Source organism: Canis aureus, chromosome 15 (assembly GCF_053574225.1).
Source record: "Canis aureus isolate CA01 chromosome 15, VMU_Caureus_v.1.0, whole genome shotgun sequence".
NCBI classification, from domain to species: Eukaryota; Metazoa; Chordata; class Mammalia; order Carnivora; family Canidae; genus Canis; species Canis aureus.
The window spans coordinates 25,820,233-25,840,264 of NC_135625.1; the positions used below are offsets into that span (position 1 = coordinate 25,820,233).

A 20,032-nucleotide genomic window follows, 5' to 3' on the forward strand; every position below is an offset into this window, starting at 1 on the left:
GAGTTAAGGGAGGGTCTCATTGGTCAGGTGAAGATGCTGGACTGTATCCCCAGTGGAGCCTCACCCATTAAGCAGGGAAAGGGCATGGATAGATCCACATTTTTAAGACCTTTGTCCAGCCGCAGTGTCAAGGAGCCCAGGAGGACAGGGGTGTGGTTCGTTGCTGCATTTCAAGATCAGAGTGAGGGACAACACTGGCTGGGGCTGTGGTCAGACGGGTTTACAGTTTGAGAGGATGTGGGATTGGGAGGGGAGATGGAGGAGATAGGGATACTCCCCAGTTTAGCATCTGAGCTGCTGAGTGGGTGCAGGTGTCCTGGAGGGAGGGGAAGAGGTGCGAGGGTGGAGTTTGTGTGGAAAATGAACCTGTCAGCAATACAGAGAAGTTTTAATGCCCAAGATCCCCATTCTTACTCCAGTCAAGTCATCCCAAATAGACAATATCCTGCATTTCCTTTTCCTAAGTCATATGAAGAAAAGGCTGGAAAGAATCCTGGTATCATGCAGTCTGAGTCCCTTCATTCTGTGCATGAGGAAAGGGAGGCTCAGGGATTTTGGGGGACCCCCAAAGATGCACTGGACCCCCAGCCCTAAGGCCCTGGGGCCCCGCCTAGGACCTACTGAAGCATGCTCCATGTTCTTGCTTTTTAACACTTTTCCTAAGCATCACCTTGGCCACTTTTCGTGCAACCTCCAGAAGACACTCAAATATGGTCCTGTCACCAACTGAAGCTCTGAACATAAACCTCACATATTCAGGAAACTTAAACACAAACCAGAAGCAGTTGAAAAGTTCAAAATCAGTTTAAATTGGCTTCTCCTCAACTCGCTTATAGGCATCTCCAAGTAGGTCATTTCAAGTTTTCATTATGATTACATAAAAAATAACAGAGACCGGTGATGGGGCTCATTTTTTTTAACGGTATGAATTCTTAAATATCTATACATCATATTCAATTATTTGTCTTTTGGCTTCCTATAAAATTTCACCCTTTTAACTCATGTGGAGAGTATTTGCAATAATTTTTTTTAAAGTGGTCAAAGAAAATCTAAGGCTTTTGCTCTTTGAGCTTTCATTTTTTATAAGCTATTAAGGTGAAGTGGTAGATGGCAGAAACAATGCAGTATTTAACACTAAACCCTTGACCAACACAAGTAAAAATAAATAAATAAATGCTCACCTGAGGCGAGAGTCCTTAAAGGTGTCAAGATAGGCAGGATAACTCCATTCAATTTTGTTCCCTTTACATCGAAGCTCTAGAGTTTGCCCTGCTGGCAGACTCAAGGTAGCAGCGGGTTTCTGGAAGCGGCCTTTATCCATCATATGTATCATTATTGACTGTGTCTTTGGTGGAGCATCAGCTGCATCCCTGTCCTTTATTTTAGGAATTTTGGGTTTCACCCTTTTGTTGGTAGGCTTGATTCTATTCTCTCCCGGCTCCTTTGGATGCTTGTTCTTGGGAGGATGCTGGCCAGTAACTAGTACAAATGTGAGGAAAGAACAATGCACTCAAATAGTAATGAACCAGAGGATTCAACATCTCAAGCAGGTAACTTTTTGACACTCTTCTCATCCATGAAAATTATTTTCAGGAATAATCTTTATTTTCTCAATTCATTCTTTAGTTGCAAAACAATGAGTCACTGAGAGGGAATACATTTCAGCTTCAAAGATTTTATTCAAATTTAGCAAAATACTGCACATATGAACTAAAACTTGCACTTACCAAACAACAAGACTATTCCTGTAATTCACCCTGTCTCACAGTCTCTAAGGGGTCACAGAGAATGGAAGCATCAAAGCTACTCAAGGCTGTTTCCTGTCCTTGCAGTGTCAGGGCTATCATTGCTCATTCTGAATTTACTGTTTAAATGCAGAAATAGGTAGCCTCCAGGGAGCGCAGACACAAACTACACCACAAGCACACTCAGAATAGGCCAAACCACTATGAACTGTCTCCCAAATGAGTGTGCACAGCAGAGTCTGGGTGTATCTGAGTGGACAACATCCACACAGCATACAAAGCTTAGGAAAGAATAGGACCTAAACTTGTGCTCATTTATAATTGTTTTAATTTTTAATTTAAATTTTTTAAAGAATTTAGAGAGAGAGCGTGCATGCACACATGAGTGAGGGGAGGGCCAGAGGGAGAGAGAGAATCTTAAGCAGACTCCCTGCTGAATGAGGAACCCAACAGGGGGCTCCATCCCTAGACCATGATCATGATGTGAGCCAAAACTGAGTTGGCGTAACTGACTGAGCCACCCAGGTGTCCCAAACCTGTGCTCATTTAAGGCTTCCACATAAGTTATTAAAAGCTCAACAGTAACTGTAGCAATGGTTTAGAACTTAGCGCACAAAATATTTGGGGATTTGGGGGATTATTTTATCACCAACATTGCTGATAATTGCTGGCAAAGGGTGATAAAAAGCTGACCTACTTTGGGTCCATTTTATTACTGTATTTCCTTTCTCTATATAGAGTTCACCCTATTGCCTGCACCCAGGGAAGATCGCTTCCACTTCCCTTCCCTTAGTATGCCTCTGGGCTCCAGAAACCTGAAATGTCCGACATGCCTGTACAGCCATGGACTTGTGTCCATCCAGCAAGAACAATGAAAAGAAGACCATGCAGTTTCAGTTTGCCCATCTGTCTGCATGAACTCAAGGGCAACCTCATTATATACCCACAAAATTACAAAATGTCCAAACTTATAGGGTCCTGAGAGGCCATTTAGGTAAAATTCTCATGTTGTAGACTTAAAAAATTAAGAAGATCCTGAAAAGTTAAGTAAGTTGCACACAGTTGGTTAGTGGCAGAATGTGAGAGTAGAATTCAGGTCTTCTGACTCTTCTCCCAAGTGTTTATTTCACTATATGTAGATAAATATCCTGTATATATTTTGAATAGATAGCCACACAAATCTTGGCCAACTGAGGGAATTACAGGGCATTTGTATAAAATGGGGAGAAGTGACAAATCAGGAGAAAATCTTTTCCTTTTTGATGTATGTATTTATCTAATAAGTGGTATACTTCAGATTTAGCATGGTTAAAAGTACAAAGATACTGAAATTAGGATCAAAAAATGGAAAAAAGTAAGTGTTGCAAACTCTTATACCAGTGGACCAGGTAGGTGGCCAAAGTAAACCAAGTGGGCCTGATAAGGCCATGACCTGCTGTTGCTGGACCTGATGCCTCAAAGGATGGTAGAAATGTAGATTTCCTGATTGTTAAATATCAGAAACTCAATTTCTAGAAATTTCATATGTGAATCCTGAGGTTAGAAGTCAGGTAGTAATTTTCCTTGGATGGGTGAGATGACCAGGAGGGGATATGGGGAGAGATTCCAGGAACACTCTCTCTTGATCTGGGCTAGTTACAGGTGTGTGCAGTTTGGGAGCATTTCATGGAACCATACATACTCTTATATACTAAAAGTTCACTTGATCTGGACTCAACTGTGTACTGATAAATTTGGCTTCTTTTGCATGTTGCCCTTTGTCCTTTGAAATAGGAGCCATTCAGATTCCACTTTTAGTTCAGCTGAGCCCAGAGTCTGGAACTAATCTCACTCTGAACCCAGTATCAATCAACATCAACACCTCAACATGCTGTCTTCTTGTATGCCTTGCTCCTTGAGCCCTGCTCTTTTCTACCACTTCAGGTTCAGTTGGGATCCTTCTTTTCCTAGGCCTGAGTCCCTTATTATTTCCCATTCTTCCTCTACTCTGGCTGCTCTGGGTCACGGGCCCTGCTGAACTTTCTCAGTTCTTCCAGGGAACAGAATCGTGTTCTTGAGCACCAGTCTCCAAGGTGAGTCCCCAGTGCCTGCCATTGAATCTGCTGTTTGCCAAGATTTCTCCTGATCCTGCACATTTGGCTTATTTACCCTTGAAGTTCTAAGGACAGAGGAGGGTGGGCAGTGGCACACATGCACATATTTCCCCAACCTTCCAGAAGGAGAAGCACTGTAATCATTGGGAACATGTCAGATGAACATGAATACACTAATCCAGCAACATCTATTGTGAACAGAAGCCTTAAGTTTGCAATAGAGTCAAAGTCACAGTACTTTACTCAAGGCAGAAAATTAAAGTGTACCATTATAATGTCCATCATCTGTGCCCCACAGGCATTTTGATCACACTGTGCCTATGGGATTCATGGACCTCTGGGTTGAAGTCTAATTTGACGTGTTTTCTTTATCATGTAACAGGAATCCAAGCTATCAGAAATGACCACAACTGTCTGTAAATCCTACGGAATTTAGACAACCAGTGCAACTCACCTGACTTCTAAGCTCTCAGATCCTGTGGGACTCTGCTACTCAGGAACATTAGATTACTTAATTTTGGATATTATGCATCCAAATATGTGGTATTATCCCTGCAAAGTAATCTGACTTGTTCACCAAATAGACCTATCAACACGTCTACCTGTATAGTTTGTCCAGCTGCCTGAAAATGGAATGGATCCACGGTTTGATAATGACACTAAATTAGTAGAGCCAGCCTACTGGTCCCACAGATACCCAGACAGACCTGAAATTGAGTGATTCCCAAATTCCATGTCTAACTTCTTAAGGAATATGACTTTTCTACCTATGTAAATTATTTTCCAAAGGACTAAAAAATTGTATTATAGATAAACGAAAGCCCATTACCATTGCATTTTTGAGACTATAGCAGTATAGTATATTTTACAGAGAAATAGGTGGCAAAATTCACAAATCATTAAATATTATTGACTTCAGGACCTAGCTGCCACTTAGTAGTTGTGTGACATTGGGAAGTTATCTATCCTCTCAGTTTGCTCATCTGTAAATTGAGAATTATATGGTAATAATGACCATCTCATTGGCTGTTGTGGGAATTAAATGAGTTAATACATTTAAAATGCTGAGAATAGTGTCAGACCCATTTAAGTAAGTGCTAGTTAAGTGCTGCTTACTGTTTTGTGATTGTCTCATGATAATGTTTCATGGTGATCTCCATGATAAACTTGTGATGGCAGTAAAGCAGTTATTCTTCTTCCTAATTTACGGGAAATAATTGAGATCACAGATGCCAAGTAGCTCATCCCAGGTTACTAAGAAGCTAGTGAGGAAACAGACCCTTGGATGCCAAGTCTAGAGTCTTCTCCAATTCATGCTATTGTCTTTTGATTCACTTAAAGATTAGCATATTGTAACAGTTTCTTTGCTTCTTTTTTTTCTTCACAAACCTCATGTGTAGTACCCTTGTCTAAGTGGTTTCTTTGTGTGATATGCCCCAGGCTTTGACAAGAAGTTCCAAATCAAACAGAACATGATGCCAGGGAGAAGAGTACAACCTTCCTGGAAGGACTGGTTATGCTTTTCCAGGCATTCATTAGAATCCCTAAGTGAAGAGACACTGGTCAAAAGCCTGCCAAAAAAATAAAAGGAAAGGAAAAGAAAGAAAGAAAGAAGAATAAATGTTATAAAACAAGAAGTAAGCAGGACAAAAGATTGTAATTCTTCAGTACTGAGGATTCCAATCAAACCTTTAACAAAGGTGACCTGACCATTATCCTAATTCTGTAGATGAGAATTACGTTGCATGAGTTAAGAAAGAAAAAAAGCCAAATTCACTAGCAGAATCACTAACAGCTGCTCAGATGAGGACTCGATACGAATACAATCATTAATACAAAGATCTGTAGCTGTTTGCCTTTTTTTCCTCATGGACGGTTAAGGGTGAAGATCTGATCTAATGTGAGGGTAGCATGAAAATAACCACACTATAAATTTATTGAATAGCTCAGGGTTCCCCAGCAAGTTATATAAACTGATGAACATGCCCTACTCCAATTTTTTGTTTCTTCATGAAATACCTCACAAAAATACAAGAACAACTCTGAGAAGGTGGGAAAGAAATGACAAACTGGGAAATGAAAATGTAAAAATGAGACGCTTTCCTTTCCTTACTCCCTTTGAGAACCCTACTCCAAAATACCCTCCTGCCATTTCTTAAAGTATCATTTACTTAAAGTATTTCTAAGAATAAATACTTCTATTACAGGATAAAGATATTACTTTGATAGCTCCTGCCCAACTTGCACTAGGTCGCTGGCCTCTTCCGGGGCCAGTGCAACCCCAAAGTGGCTCCCCATGACCAGTCTCACCCAAGAGTGTGCCCACAGCAGCTGTGGCCCAGCCACAGCAGGAAGGCATATGCAGCCCTCACAAGGTGACCCTGGAATGTCTGATTCTGGCAACCCAGAAGGACTGCACTTCCAGGCCCCACAGAATGCCATTTACATGACACTATGTTCTTCAAGACTGGAAGATATACTAATCTACCTAAAACATAGAAACACAGAGAGTCAGAGAAGGAGGAGACAGAGGAATATGTTCCAAACAAAGAATAAGACAAAGCCTTATAGAGAATTAAACAGAATGGATATATAAGCAATCTATTGCTAAAGAGGTAAAAGTCATGGTCATAAAGATGCTCACTGGACTCAGGGAAAGAATGGATGAATACAGTGGGAACTGCAACAAAGAGAGAAAATATTAAAAAGAATCAATCAGAGATGAAGCATATAATAACTGAAATGAAAAAACACTAAAGGGAATCAATAGCAGATAAGAAAATGCAGAAAAATGGATCAGTGATATGGAAGACAGGGTACTGGAAATAACACAAGATTTTAAAAAATGAGAATAGCTTAAGGAACCTCTAGGACAAGATTAAGCATACTAACATTTGCATTATAGAGTTTCCAGAAGGAATAGAGACAAAAGGACAGAAAATTTATTTGGAAAATAATGGCCAATGGAATCCCTGGGTGGCTCAGCGGCTTAGTGCCTGCCTTTAGCCCAGGGCCTGATCCTGGAGTCCCGGGATTGGGCCCACATTAGGCTCCCTGCATGGGGCCTACTTCTCCCTCTGCCTGTGTCTCTGCCTGTGTGTGTGTGTGTGTGTCTCATGAATAAATAAATAAAATCTTTAAAATATATATATAATGGCCAAAAACATTCCTAACCTTGGGATGGAAACAGGCATTCAAATTCAAGAAGCACAGAAAGCCCCAAATAAGATGAACCCAAAGATGTCCTTACCGGGAGAAGCTGAGGTCATCATCGAATTTGAGATATTTAAAGTGGATACAAAATTGTTTCAGCAATGGAGACAATTAAGTACATTGTTGTGGGTGATGGTGCCATTGGTAAAACATGTCTCCTGACATGACAAACAAATTTCCCTCAGAGTATGTACCAACTATTTTTGACAACTATGTAGTCATGGTTATGATTGGTGGAGAGCCATATGCCCTTGGACTTTTTGATACTGCAGGCAAGAGGATTATGATAGATTATGACTGCTGAGTTATCCACAAAGAGATGTATTTCTAGTCTGTTTTTCAGTGGTCTCTCCATCCTCATTTGAAAATGTGAGGGAAAAGTGGGTGCCTGAGATAACTCACCACTGTCCAAAGACTCCTTTCTTGCTTGTTGGGACCCAAATTGATCTCCGAGGTGACCCCTCTACTACTGAGAAACTTGCCAAGAACAAGCAGAAGCCTATCACTCCAGAGACTGCTGAAAAGCTGGCCTGTGACCTGAAGGCGATCAAGTATGTGGAGTGTTCTGCACTAGTACCAAAAGGCCTAAAGAATGTATTTGATGAAGCAATATTGGCTGCCCTGGAGCCTCTAGAGCCAAAGAAAGCCACAGGTGTGTGCTACTATGAACATCTCTCCAGAGCCCTTTCCACACAGCTGGTGTCAGCATTGTACTAAAAGCAGTGTTAAATCAAACTAAAGATTAAAGATTAAAATTTGTTTTTGCAATAATGACAAATGCCCTGCACCTACCCACCCACATTCATGTGAGACAAGGCCCATAGGTATGGTCCCCTTCCCCCTCTCAGTACTAGTTAATTTGAGTAATTGTGTATTGTCAGAAAAGTGATTACTACTAGTTATTCTGTTGTTTCAAAAAAATTTTTTTTGTTGTTTAAAAGCAAGGCATGCTTGTGATGATTCTGTAATAGACTAATTTGGGTTGTTGAAGCTGCTGCTGGGCTCCATTCACTCTGGAGAATGATCTGGGACATTTAGGGGTTTTTTTTCCCTTTTTTTTTTTTTTGCAGGGGTGGGTTGGTGGTGCAGGGAGTGTGTGTGGGGGGGTTTGTTTTTATTTAGTCATGTTTTTTAAATTAATTAACCATTGGACAGCCCATAAGGGGAGGAGAATGGATTGATTCCACATTCCACTTCCTAGATCTAGTTTAGAAAACTTGTTCCCCACCTAGTGCTCTTAGGAAGGAGTAGTAAATGCCTCATTTAATAACATATTCCTTTTTGAAAGTTGCCTTTTCTCTCCACCCTTGGGTAGGTCCAGTATTTGATGAAACTCATGAAAGTGGGTGGAACCTGTCTTGCCCCTTCTCTTTTCTAGGATGCACTATATATGTGACTGTGATTTTCAAGGAAATTTGTTTGCCATTTGCTGAATTTTTTTTTGAAGTTAATTTCTAACTTCTTTCATTGATAAATGAAGAAAAGTATTGCATCTTTTGAAATACATCAAATGGATTGAGTATGTAATTAAAAAGCATTTTTTCCCTGTCATTGTCTTATATGCTTAGCATAGATGTCCAGCTTAATAGTGTATGATATGGTGTTCCTAGAATACAACTGAAGACCTGGTAAATCGAAGAAATGTGAGAGGTGGCGCTAGGAGACAGATGTCTAGGGGATGGTACACATCCTCTTTTAAGTTGGGAGGATGGAGACCTGTTTCATGAATAAGCTGGGGAGTAGGGGTGAGGAGAACATTTAACAGCATGGGGACCAGTTAGGGGAATCCCCTTTTTTCTGTTTTGCATATTAGGAACCCTAGAGTAGCTAGTTAAGGCTCTCTAGTTTAATAAAAAAATTATGGAGTCTTATGAAGACTCTTCATAAGCGTTAATAGGGATTTTATTCACTTATTTTTGTCACAGTTTCCAATTTTAAAAAATATTTAGGTAATCTTCTTCCCCTTCCCCAAATCCTATTTCTTGTAGATTCATTAGTGTTGAACCAATACTTTCTCATGTCTTAATTCTTTGTATATGCATTCTTTTCAGATGTATTAAACAAAAAAACCCTTCAAAAACAGAAAACACAAAGATGTCCATACCAAGACATTCAATTCAATTGTAATTGAATGTCAAAAATTAAAGATAAAGAGAGAAACTTGAAAGCAGCAAGAGAAAAGCAACTAGTTGTGTACAAGGGAACACCCAAAAGACTATTAGATGGTTTTTGAGCAGAAACCCCACAGGCCAGAAGGGAGTGGTACAATATATTCCAAATGCGGACTGAAAAAACTGCAATCAAGAATACTCTACCCCACAAGATTATCATTCAAAACTGAAAAAGAGAGAAAGTTTCCCAAACAAAAGTTAAAAGAGTTCATTACCTCTAAATTGGCCTTACAGGAAACATTAAAAGGACTTTAAGAGGAAATGAAAAAGCCATAAGTGGAAGAAGAAAATCGTGAAAGAAAAAACTCTCACCAATAAAAGCAAATGTAAAGGGAGTAGATCAAAAACACCTATGAAGCTAGTGGGAAGGTTAAACGACAAAAGTAGTAAAATCAACTATATCTACAATAATTATTTAATGGATACACACAAAAAATAATGTAATATGATGTCACATACATAAAACATGGAGAAGGTAAAAATGTAGTGTAGTGCTTATAGAATGTGTTCAGACTTAAGCAATCATTAACTTAAAATAGATTGCTATCTACATAGCATGTTTTATATTAACCTCATAGTAACCAGAAACCAAAAACCTATAATAGTTTTACAAAAAAAAAAAAAAACGAAAACAAAGATTTCTAAACATAGCACTAAAGAAGGTCATCGAATCACAAAAGAGAGCAAGAGATGAAGGAACTATAAAAGCAACCAGAAAACAATGAATAAGTATATATCTGTCAGTAATTACTTTAAATGTTGATAAATGCTCCAATCAAAAGACATAGGGTGAGTGAACATATAAACAACAAGACCCACCTCTATGCTTACTATAAGAGACTCAGTTCAGCACTAAAGACACACATATAGACCAAAAGTGAAAGGGTAGAAAAAGAGTATCCATGCAAATGGAGATTTAAAAAAAAGACCTGGGGTAACAATACTTATTTCAGACAAAAGAGATTATTTACTTGTTTGCAGGATACAATATTAACATACAGACATTTGTTGTGTTTCTGTAACACTAATAATAAACTAGCTGAAAGTAAATTAAGAAAACAATCTCATTTATATTTGCCTCACCAAGAATAAAATATTTAAGAATAAATTTAACCAAGAAGGTGAAAGATCTATTCTGAAAACTGACACTGATGAAAGAAAATGAAGATGACATAAAGAAATGGATCATGGATTATAAGAAATGCTCATGGATTATAAGAGTTTATATTACTAAAATGTCTATATTACCCAAAGCAATTTACAGATTCAATACTATCCCTATCAAAATATCAATGGCATTTTTCACAGAACTAGAACAAATAATTCTAAAATGTGTATGGAACCACAAGAGACCTCGTTAAAGCAATCTTGAGAAAGAAGAACAAAGCTTCAGGTATCATGCTCCCAGATTACAAGTACACAACAAAGCTACAATAATCAAAACAGTGTGGTACTGGTGCAAAAACAGACATACAGCTCCATGGAACATAATAAAGAATCCAGCAGTAAACCCTTCTATGGTCAATTAATCTATGACAAGGGAGTAAGAATATATAAGGGGGAAAAACAGTCTCTACAATAGTGTTGGGAAAACTGGAGAGCTACATGCAAAAGAATAAAACTGGGTCACTTTCTTACACCATTTACAAAAATCAATATACAAATCATTATGTAAAATCAGAATGGATGAAATACCTAAATGTAAGACCTGAAACCATACAAGAAAACATAGGCAGTAAATTATTAAACATTAGTCTTACCAATATATTTTTTTGATCTCTCTATAGGCAAAGGCAACAAATGAAAAAACAAACAATTGAGACTACATCAAACTGAAAAGGTTTGCACAGCGAAGGAAACCAAAGACAATCTGCTGAATAGGAGAAGATATTTGCAAATGATGTATCTAAAAAAGGATTAAGGGCAGCCCCGGTGGCTCAGCGGTTTAGTGCAGCCTTCAGCCCAGAGTGTGATCCTGGAGACACAGGATTGAGTCCCACATCAGGATCCCTGCATAGAGCCTGCTTCTCCCTCTGCCTGTGCCCCCCCACCCCGTCTCAAACGAACAAATAAATAAATAAAAATTTTAAAAAAGGATTAATATTCAAAATATATAAAGATGTTGTGCAACTCAACACCACAAAACCAGTCTGATTAGAAAATGGGCACCGAACCTGAATAGACATTTTTCCAAAGATGACATACAGATGGCCAACAAACACATGAAAAGCTGTTCAGCATCACTAACCATGAGGTAAATACCAATCACAACCACAGTGAGCTATCACCTCACACCTGTCAGAATGGCTAAAATCAACAATATAAGAAACAACAAGCATTGGCGACAATGTGGAGGAAAATGAACCCTCCTGCACCACTGGTAGAAATGTAAATTGGTGCAGCCACTATTGAAAACAATATGTGAGTTCCTCAAAATATTAAAAATAGAAATACTATATGATGCTACAATTCCACTTCTGAGCATTTATCTGAAGAAAATTAAAACACTAAATCCTAAAATATATATACACTTCTACATCCATTGAAGCATTATTTATAACAGCCTCAAGATATGGAAGCAAAACCAAAGTGTCCTCTGATAGATGAGTGGATAAAGCTGTGTTATACATACACAACGGAATAGTACTCAGCCACAAAAAAATGAAATTTTGCCATTTGTGACAACATGGATGGACCTAGGGGGTATTATACTAAGCAAAATATATCAGACAGAAAAATTCTGTAAGATTTCACTTATATGTGGAATCTAAAAAACAAATGAACAACTAAAACAAAACATAAGCAGACTCATAGATACAAGAAATAATCTACAGGTTACTAACACCGGGGTGGGCGGGTGGGGGCAGGGAACAGGTGAAATAGGTGAAGAAGAATATGAGGTACAAGCTTCTAGTTATAAAATAAGTAAGTCCCGGGGATATAAAGTACAGCCTAGGGAATATAGTCAATAATATTGTAATGACTTTGTGCGGTAACTATAGTCATGGTGGTGAGCATTTCATAAAGGATATAAATGTTGGATCACTATGTTGTACCCATGAAATCAATGTAATACTGTAATACTGTATGTTAATATTTCAATAACAAAAACTTTACTTTGAAACATTATTATATCCATTAGAACAGAGTAGATTGTGCTCTTTTTTAAAAAAATAATTGATATATTAGTTTCAGGTGTTCAACATAATGATTTGCTATTTGTATGTGTTATGAAATGATCACTGTCTTCTTGAAGCACTCTATTTTCCTGCCTCCTAATACACAGAGCTCTCTTTTGGGGCTTGTTTTATTTTTACCTCCATTGCTGACAACTCTGTTCAGCATCCTTTCCTCATCTTCCTTTCCTGCCTGACCTGAGTCCCAAGGGCTTAATCCTTGCAACTCACCTCAATCATTTATGACACTCATTCTCTTAAGTGGCCTCACACAGCCCCCCTGTAAGAGCAGTATTTATATGCTGAGAGCCGCTGCCTTGTCCTGTCCTGACTTTGCCTCTAAACCCCAGATCTGAACAGTCTGCCACTTACTCAGCACTGCCACTTGGAAAGCTAGTAGGCATCTCAAATTGAACGTGTCCAAACTGACCTCTGGATGCCCCTTCAGGCTGGCTCCTTCCCCAGCGTCTCTTTACCCATAGATGACAACTCTATTCACCCAGCTGCTCAGGATAAAAACCTCAGAGTCCCACATCGTTCTTTCCTTTCTCTCCTAGGCCACATCCAATCCAGCAGCAAATCCTTTTGGCTTAATAGAACCAGAACCTTGTCTGGAGGAAGTACGGCCTACATCCACTGCGGCTGCGCTCACCAAGCCATTTTGCACAGAAACTATTAAAATTATTCCCTGGGTAAGCTCCCAACTTCCTCCCTAGAGCTCCTACCTTTGAAAACATCAATCGCATCATGGGCACTCCTCTGGTCAAGACCCTGCAGTGTAGAATAAAGCCCTAAGTCTTCCTGTGCCTACTAGGCTTTGCCATTTCCTGTCTCCCACCTAAGGGTCCTTTGGCAGCCCTGAGCCCGGGGCTGCCTGGAAGCCGCTGCCCCTCCCACCTCCCATCCACCCCCAGCCTGTGCCTTTGGCTCTTCGTGACACCTGCTGTGCACATGCTCGCTCTCTCCAGGCAGGCATCTGACTCTGCTGTCCAAATCAAGTTCTCACTCCCCTCTGTGCTCCTTCCATCCTCGTACCCCGTGTTACACATTGAATTGTGCCCACCAAAAGGCACGCTGAAGTCCTACCCCCCTGGTACAGCTGAGTGTGACCTTTTTGGAAATAGATCTCGGCAGTTGTAACCAAGTTAAGATGAAGTCACCAGGTAGGCTCCCATCCAATGTGCTGCTGTCCTTATAAAAAAAGACACATGGGGTGCCCGGGTGGCTCAGTGGGTTAAGCATCTGACTCTTGATATGGCTCAGGTCATGATCTCAGGATTGTGAGATCAAGCCGCAGGTAGGGCTCCGTGCTCAGTGGGGTTGTGGGGAGGTAAGGGGATGCTGCTTCAAGATTCTCTCCCTCTGCCCCTTCCCCCTGCTTACTTGCTCTCAAATAAATAAATCTTGAGAGAGAGAGAGAGAGAGAGAGAGAGAGAGAGAGAGGAAAATGCCATGTGAAGGCAAAGACAAATGGGGGAAGACAGACCACCATGTGGCAACAGAAGTGACCATTGGGGTGGTATAGCTGGAAGCCCAGGAGCACCAAGGACAGATAAGCCACCAGCAAAAGCCAGGAAGAGGCAAGAAGCCACCAGTGTTGCAGAGGCAGCATCATCCTGCTGACACATAGATTTCTGATTTCTGATCTCTAAGCTGGGCAAGAGTGAATGTCTGTTGTCCTAAGCCACCTGGTTTGTGGTACTTTGTATCAGTGGCCATAGGAAACTAATACATCCTGGCTATTGATTCTTCATGCCACTTTGCACTTCTTGATATTTGATCTTGTCTACTGTCTGTCCTCTCCACTAGATTACGGGCATCACAAAGTCAGGGCTTTTCAACCCTGTCCAGGGAAGTCCATCAATCCTCGGGACTCAGTCCTCTGGCCGGCACGCTGCCCTGTCTCTCTGTGTTACCCTCAAATTTTTCTCATTTTTGGCTCTTAAGATCAAAAATTATTTTGTATCTCAAACATAGGAGCCAAGATCCCACATGCTTAGAAACATTATTTGCACCCATAAATGATGAGAATTTTCACAATTCTTTTTTCATTATAAGGATTTCTGGACTAATTTTTACACTCCTTTTCCAAGGAATACATTGAGACACAAAAATGCTGCAGAGTCCTGGTTGAAAAATCACTGGCCGTGTTTCCTTCTCTACCCCTTAGACATCTGACTGCTTTGCCCTCACATCACAACAAATCTCTGCAGTCCTCCCAGAGAGAGAACCTTTCCCAGGATACCAAATAAGCCCACGTTAGACTGAAGATCACATTAGCTTGACCAAAGGTCTGGGATAAATTCAGCAAAACAGTAACAAATCCATTTTAATGTATTTAGTAAATAAATATTATATATTAAAACTATTTAAGTAAATAATGAAAAATTGGTAAATGCTTGTGGTTTTCTACATTTTTATGTAAAAATAGCAGCACCCCATGAAGAACACAGTGGTACCTATTCCTATACAAATGCTGACAATCCTGTGCTATAAGTCATGCCTGCCTCTAAGTGGGATCTTGGGCTGTTTATTAACTGTTTTCATGCCTCACTTTCACGCCACCTGAGTAGTACGTGCCCTCCTGCCTCCTGCTCTTCACGAGAAGAAATAACACTAGTTCTAAAAATGTAAATAAAGCATTTTAGGTTTAGGCAAGGCAAACCTCACTGACTTAGAAGAGATATAGAACCAATATGTGCTTGCAGGGAAGTCTTTTACTATTAGAAGATTTTTTTCTAGAAATGATCAGAAAAACAAAAACCTCAACAAAAGGATGAGCTGAGTCATGGGCCTTATGCATGCAGTGTGTGTTTTGGGGTGGACAGGGTGTAGCATATTCCAGCCTGCCCATCGGAGATTGGTGCTGGAAGGGCTTCTGTATATGCCTCTCTCGTTGGCCTGTTCCTGGCCCAGCCAGCAGCATGTTAACTCAAAATAGAAACAAAACAAAAACAAACATTCTTAATGGGTTTAGGAAAACCGTTATGTAATTTAATGAAGCAGATATACTTTTCTAATTATATATTCAATATTTTCTGGATAACTAGTATACCTATACTTCTAAAAACAAAGCCATGGTATTATTATCACACCTAAAATGTATCAATTATTTCTCATAAGATATCGCTTGTGCTCAGTTTTCTCTGATTGTCTCAAAGGTTTATTGCTGATATAAATTACATTTGACTTAAATGGATGCTAATTGATTTAAGCAGATGTTTGTAATCATCCTCAGGGTCTGGACACATATTGGCTAGGAAAGATCCGGGAGGCAGTGGGTGAACCTGCCTCCTGATGCTTGGAGGGAGGTATCTTGGGTGAACTGTACAGCCAAGTGAGTGGGCTATTTGAAGTTATTTTGTCTGGCTATCTCCTGCCTTAGTAAAAAAAAAAAAAAAAAGAAAGAAAAAAAAAAAAGATACCAGAATCTGCATTTCTCTCATTTGAGCAGTCATATACCAGGACCTGCCAGGAGCCTTTTAACAGAGCATTTTATAATGTGACCTCATGCCAACTCCTCTCTGGAGAAAGGGTGCCTGTTGCTCCTGGTGCAGAAGCACTGCCTACACTTGATTCAGCAAGTCTCCAGGCTGGAGTGTCCTCACCTCAGCTTCAAACTCCATGACCATTTTGGACTTTGCTAACTAGAATGTGGTTTTGGGGGTGGGTGGGGTGCGAATGCTTCCAGTTTCACGGGAAATACAGGAACTGCTCAGGATGGAATAGTGGATAAAATGTGAGCCAGGTTGAGGTGGTTCCAGAGTGAGATTGCATAACAGCAGAAGCGGCTTTCAAGCAAAACTAAGCAAAAATCGTGGCTGTAGCTGAGGAATTCCGAGGGAGGTTCCAGAATACCAAGATGTACCCAGGCGCCAAATGTACTGTACAAATAAATAACATTGTTTGGATAAAAAGAGGGGGAACCAAACAAATGCTAAAGTCATATATAAAAATATAGATACAAGAACAACACACACACATACACACACCCAAAGCCTGAGCCTGCGGTTGTGAGTCTAAACAACAGGATGGACCCAGGACAAGCACACATTCAAAAAAGTAAAGAGGCACAAGGGCGCCCATATGCTGCACAAAAATGCATTATTTTCTTCATCTTTCCCCAATCAGTTAAGAGGGGTTAACAGTTGCAGGGTTTTGATTCATTTTGGGGTTTAATACATAGAATATCTGGTCCGAGATTTAGGTAGATCTTGCAGGATTGAAGCCCAAGGTGGTATAGGAAACAAATCAAAGACTGCAGCTGGGAGGAGGAGGGAGGAGGAGGAGGAGGCTTCAAATCTTGCCAAAGCATCGGCGACGGCTTGCTTGGGTGGCACCCGCCCTCGGAAGGAGCCCCGGGGAGGCCACCCGCGCAGGGTGGAGGCGAGCCCCGCTCCCGCCGCCGCCTCCCAGGACACGTTGACACTCGGGGCGGGCCCAGGCGCTGCGGGGGATGCTCGCTCGGCCCGCCAAGGGCTTTCCGGGAGCGCGGGGGCGGCCCTAGTGGGGACCCCCAGGGTCGGGGTCGGGGTCGCCGCCCAGGGGAGCCCCGGGGAGGTGGAGAGAGGGAGGTTAGGAAGAGGCAGGTGCACAGGGCAGGGTCAAAAGTTCCGGGAAGAGCTGGCTGGAGGACTTGGCCGCGGGAGCATCCTGGTTGGGGAGCCGGGCTCAGTGCGGGCACAAGCTGGGTAGCCCCCCCCCCGCCCCCCCGGGGTCGCTCACCATCCTCCAGCGCTTCGTGCACGAGCAGAAGACCGAGCAGCAGCCACACGTTCATCTTGGGGGCCGCGGCGCGCGGGCAGAGGCGCAGGGCCCGGGCAGGGGCGCAGGGGGGGCGGGGGCGGCGGGCGAGGGGCGGGGCGGGGCGGGGCGGGCGCCGCAGCCGGAGGATTCGGTTTCATGAAGTGGAAACCAGTTTGGGGGAAAACTTTAGTTTTTCTGGTCTTTCTCTTCTTTCTTTAAAAAAAAAAAAAAACAAACCTGTACCGTGACCTCTCCTGCCCCCGGGCGGGCCAGCGGGGAGAGGCGCTTTGGTGCGCAGAGAACAGGACGGCGGGGACGGCCTGTCCCCCCTTGAATTTCTCCCCCTGAGGGTTTTACCGAGTTCAAAACGTTGGCGAGGCTCAGTGTAAGCCCTGCAGGTCCCGATGGGGTCATGTGTAGCCGTAATTGTCCTACTATCACCAGCGCTCTTCCCCCCTGTCGCTCGGGCAGAGCCGTAATGCTCTGTGGAAAGCGCCCTCGAAATATTTCGATTTTTTCGCGCTCACTAGCAAGGCCGTGGCCCTCAGCTGTTTCTTACTGTTCCTGTGTGTGTGGCCAGAGATGGGCTCTGCACCCGGCTCTGTTCCTGCTGGACCCCGGCATCTCCCCGGCCACGGGGATGCTAGAACTCTGGGGCTCCCAGAGGGGGAGGCTGGCCTTCCAGCAGAGGGACCCACGCAGGCCAGCTGCTTCCTCAGGCCCCCAGCACACACATGTTTGGAGAAATGACTTGGTCCTTTTTATTCAGAAGTCCCCCCTAAAAAAGAAAGGAAAGAAAAGAAAGAAAAGAAAGAAAGAAAAGAAAGGAAGAAAGAAATCCCACTGCCCTGTGTGACACTCAGGTGTGAGGAGGGACTGTGCCAGAAAGCAGTTCCAAGTAACACCATCAGGGCCCCCCGGTCCCCAACATGTACAAACACATCTTTCCTTCTGAGTCCAAATCAGCACTCTGGGTTTCTTTTCAAGGTACTATCTGTGTTCTCTCAGGAGGGTCCTCAGTTCTAGCAAACTTGCCCAGCTCCTGCAGGTTAGGAAACCCAGACAGGTTAAATGGTGCTGCATGGACCCTTCTGTATTCGATAGAACCATGAGGAGGTGGTGATTAAAAGGAAAAGGAGAGGGCAGCCCTGGTGGCTCAGCAGTTTAGCGCCACTTTCAGCCCAGGGTGTGATCCTGGAGACCCGGAATCGAGTCCCATGTCAGCCTCCCTGCATGGAACCTGCTTCTCCCTCTGCATGTGTCTCTGCCTCTCTCTCTCTCTCTCTCTGTCTCTCATGAGTAAATAAAATCTTTAAAAATAAGGAAAAGGAGATAGTTTTGCAAACCAAAATATAATTAAAAGCTAAATGGTGTGATGTAGGCTATTAGTAGTGAAGTTCACAGAGGTAAGAAATCAGTGAAAAGAAAGAAAAGAAAGTGAAGTTGGAGGAAGTCGCAGGCTAGGGCTTGACTCTGGAAAGTAAAGGAGGGATTGGAGGGGTCAGGAGTGCGTCCTTACCAATTGCTTGGCCAGTAGTCAGGAGAGCATGGGCTGAGGCACAAAGCACGACTTGGCCGGGTGGCACAGGCTGGCCAGGCTGGAAGGGTAGCTTCACTGTGGGAGGAGTGTGGGAAGGAGACTGGGGCAATGTCTGGGGGCTGTGGTGCGGTGGAGGAGTTAGGCCTTCATGTGGGTCTTGGCAGAGAGGGTCATAGGTTTCTGAGCTTGCAGACTCATGGCCAAAGCAGCTTGCAGGTACAGGCATGCAGATACATTCCCCCAGGTGAGGAGCAGGGTCTGGACTCCTAGCCCCTTCATTCAAACATTACTCTTAAAGTGAGCTTAATTCAAAATGACAGGAAAGGAGCTTCTCCCTCAACACTGAATAAAACAAGCTGAACACAAACCAGTACTTATCAGCCACTTCACGCCAGAGGAACCAAGGCTTCCCGTCCCCAGCTCTGGTGTAGTGGAGAGAACTGTTGCCTGGGAACATGGGAGACCAAGGTTCAGGTCCTGGTACCACCACAAGCCCTCAATTCCCTCAACCTTTCAGGATTTGGGCTCTCTCCTTGGTAAAGGAGAGGATTAGTGCAACATGTGTTTACCAGGTGTTTCTTATGAAGATGGAGCCATCCTTGCTCTTTCATGGAGTGTTTACTAGCCTGAAGACAAACACTTGAACCACCGTAATGGGGTGCTTCTCAGTCATGGAGCACACACAGTTGTGCTAAATCTGCCTGGTCTGCCCCCACTGAGATCCCTTTTCATTCTGACTCCATGAAGTTGACAACCTCACCTCTTACTCTATGTTGGAGCTTGGGTTCCACCCACACCTCCTCTCCCCAATTCCACACAGTCACCAGGTGCCACTCTGTCATGCCCTCCATAGCAACAGCACACTGCCCTCGCCCACCCCCTAGTCATCCTGTGGGTTCAACTGCACCCCATAACCCCCTCCCCTGTTATACCACCTGCCTGCCCTCTCACCACACCCTAAATCCTGGCCTCGCTTGCCCTCCAAGACTTGGCTCAGACCTTGCCTCCTCCCAGCTGGGCTTAGCACTTCTCAGATAATGAAATTTTCTATCACAGCACTTAGAACAAAAGGCAGAATTTAGCTGTGAATCTGTTATGCTCCTTTCTCCTACACTATTCTATGAGTGCGAAGGCAGGGAAGTGCATCTTACTAAATTTTGTATTCCACCACCGGTTTCTGGAAAGAAAGAATTATTTGTTAGGAACTTAGTGTGTTCCAGGCAATGTGATGCACCCTTAGCATCCATTTTTGTTCATCCAATCAACAAGCCTATAAGGTAGGCTGTATCGTTAGTGTCGTCCCCATGTTATAGATGAGAGTGCCCAAAGGTAAACTTATAGCTGAATC

The 20,032-nt window shown here is 42.5% G+C and overlaps 1 protein-coding gene and 1 pseudogene across 1 annotated transcript in view; one reads left to right on the forward strand and one right to left on the reverse strand.

The window, feature by feature from the left end:
- The window catches only part of PDGFRL (platelet derived growth factor receptor like), a 64,907-nt gene extending 47,643 nt beyond the window's left edge, over positions 1 to 17,264 (reverse strand). Inside the window, exons 1-2 of the mRNA XM_077848917.1 lie at positions 17,124 to 17,264; positions 1,182 to 1,479 (exon numbers count right to left, since the gene is read on the reverse strand). Of these exons, the coding sequence (XP_077705043.1) occupies positions 1,182 to 1,479; positions 17,124 to 17,178 (353 nt within the window). The 5' untranslated portion in view covers positions 17,179 to 17,264. The remainder of the gene's footprint in view (positions 1 to 1,181; positions 1,480 to 17,123) is intronic.
- On the forward strand, positions 7,074 to 7,768 carry LOC144285098 (cell division control protein 42 homolog pseudogene; annotated as a pseudogene).
- Positions 17,265 to 20,032: the final 2,768 nt, after the last annotated feature.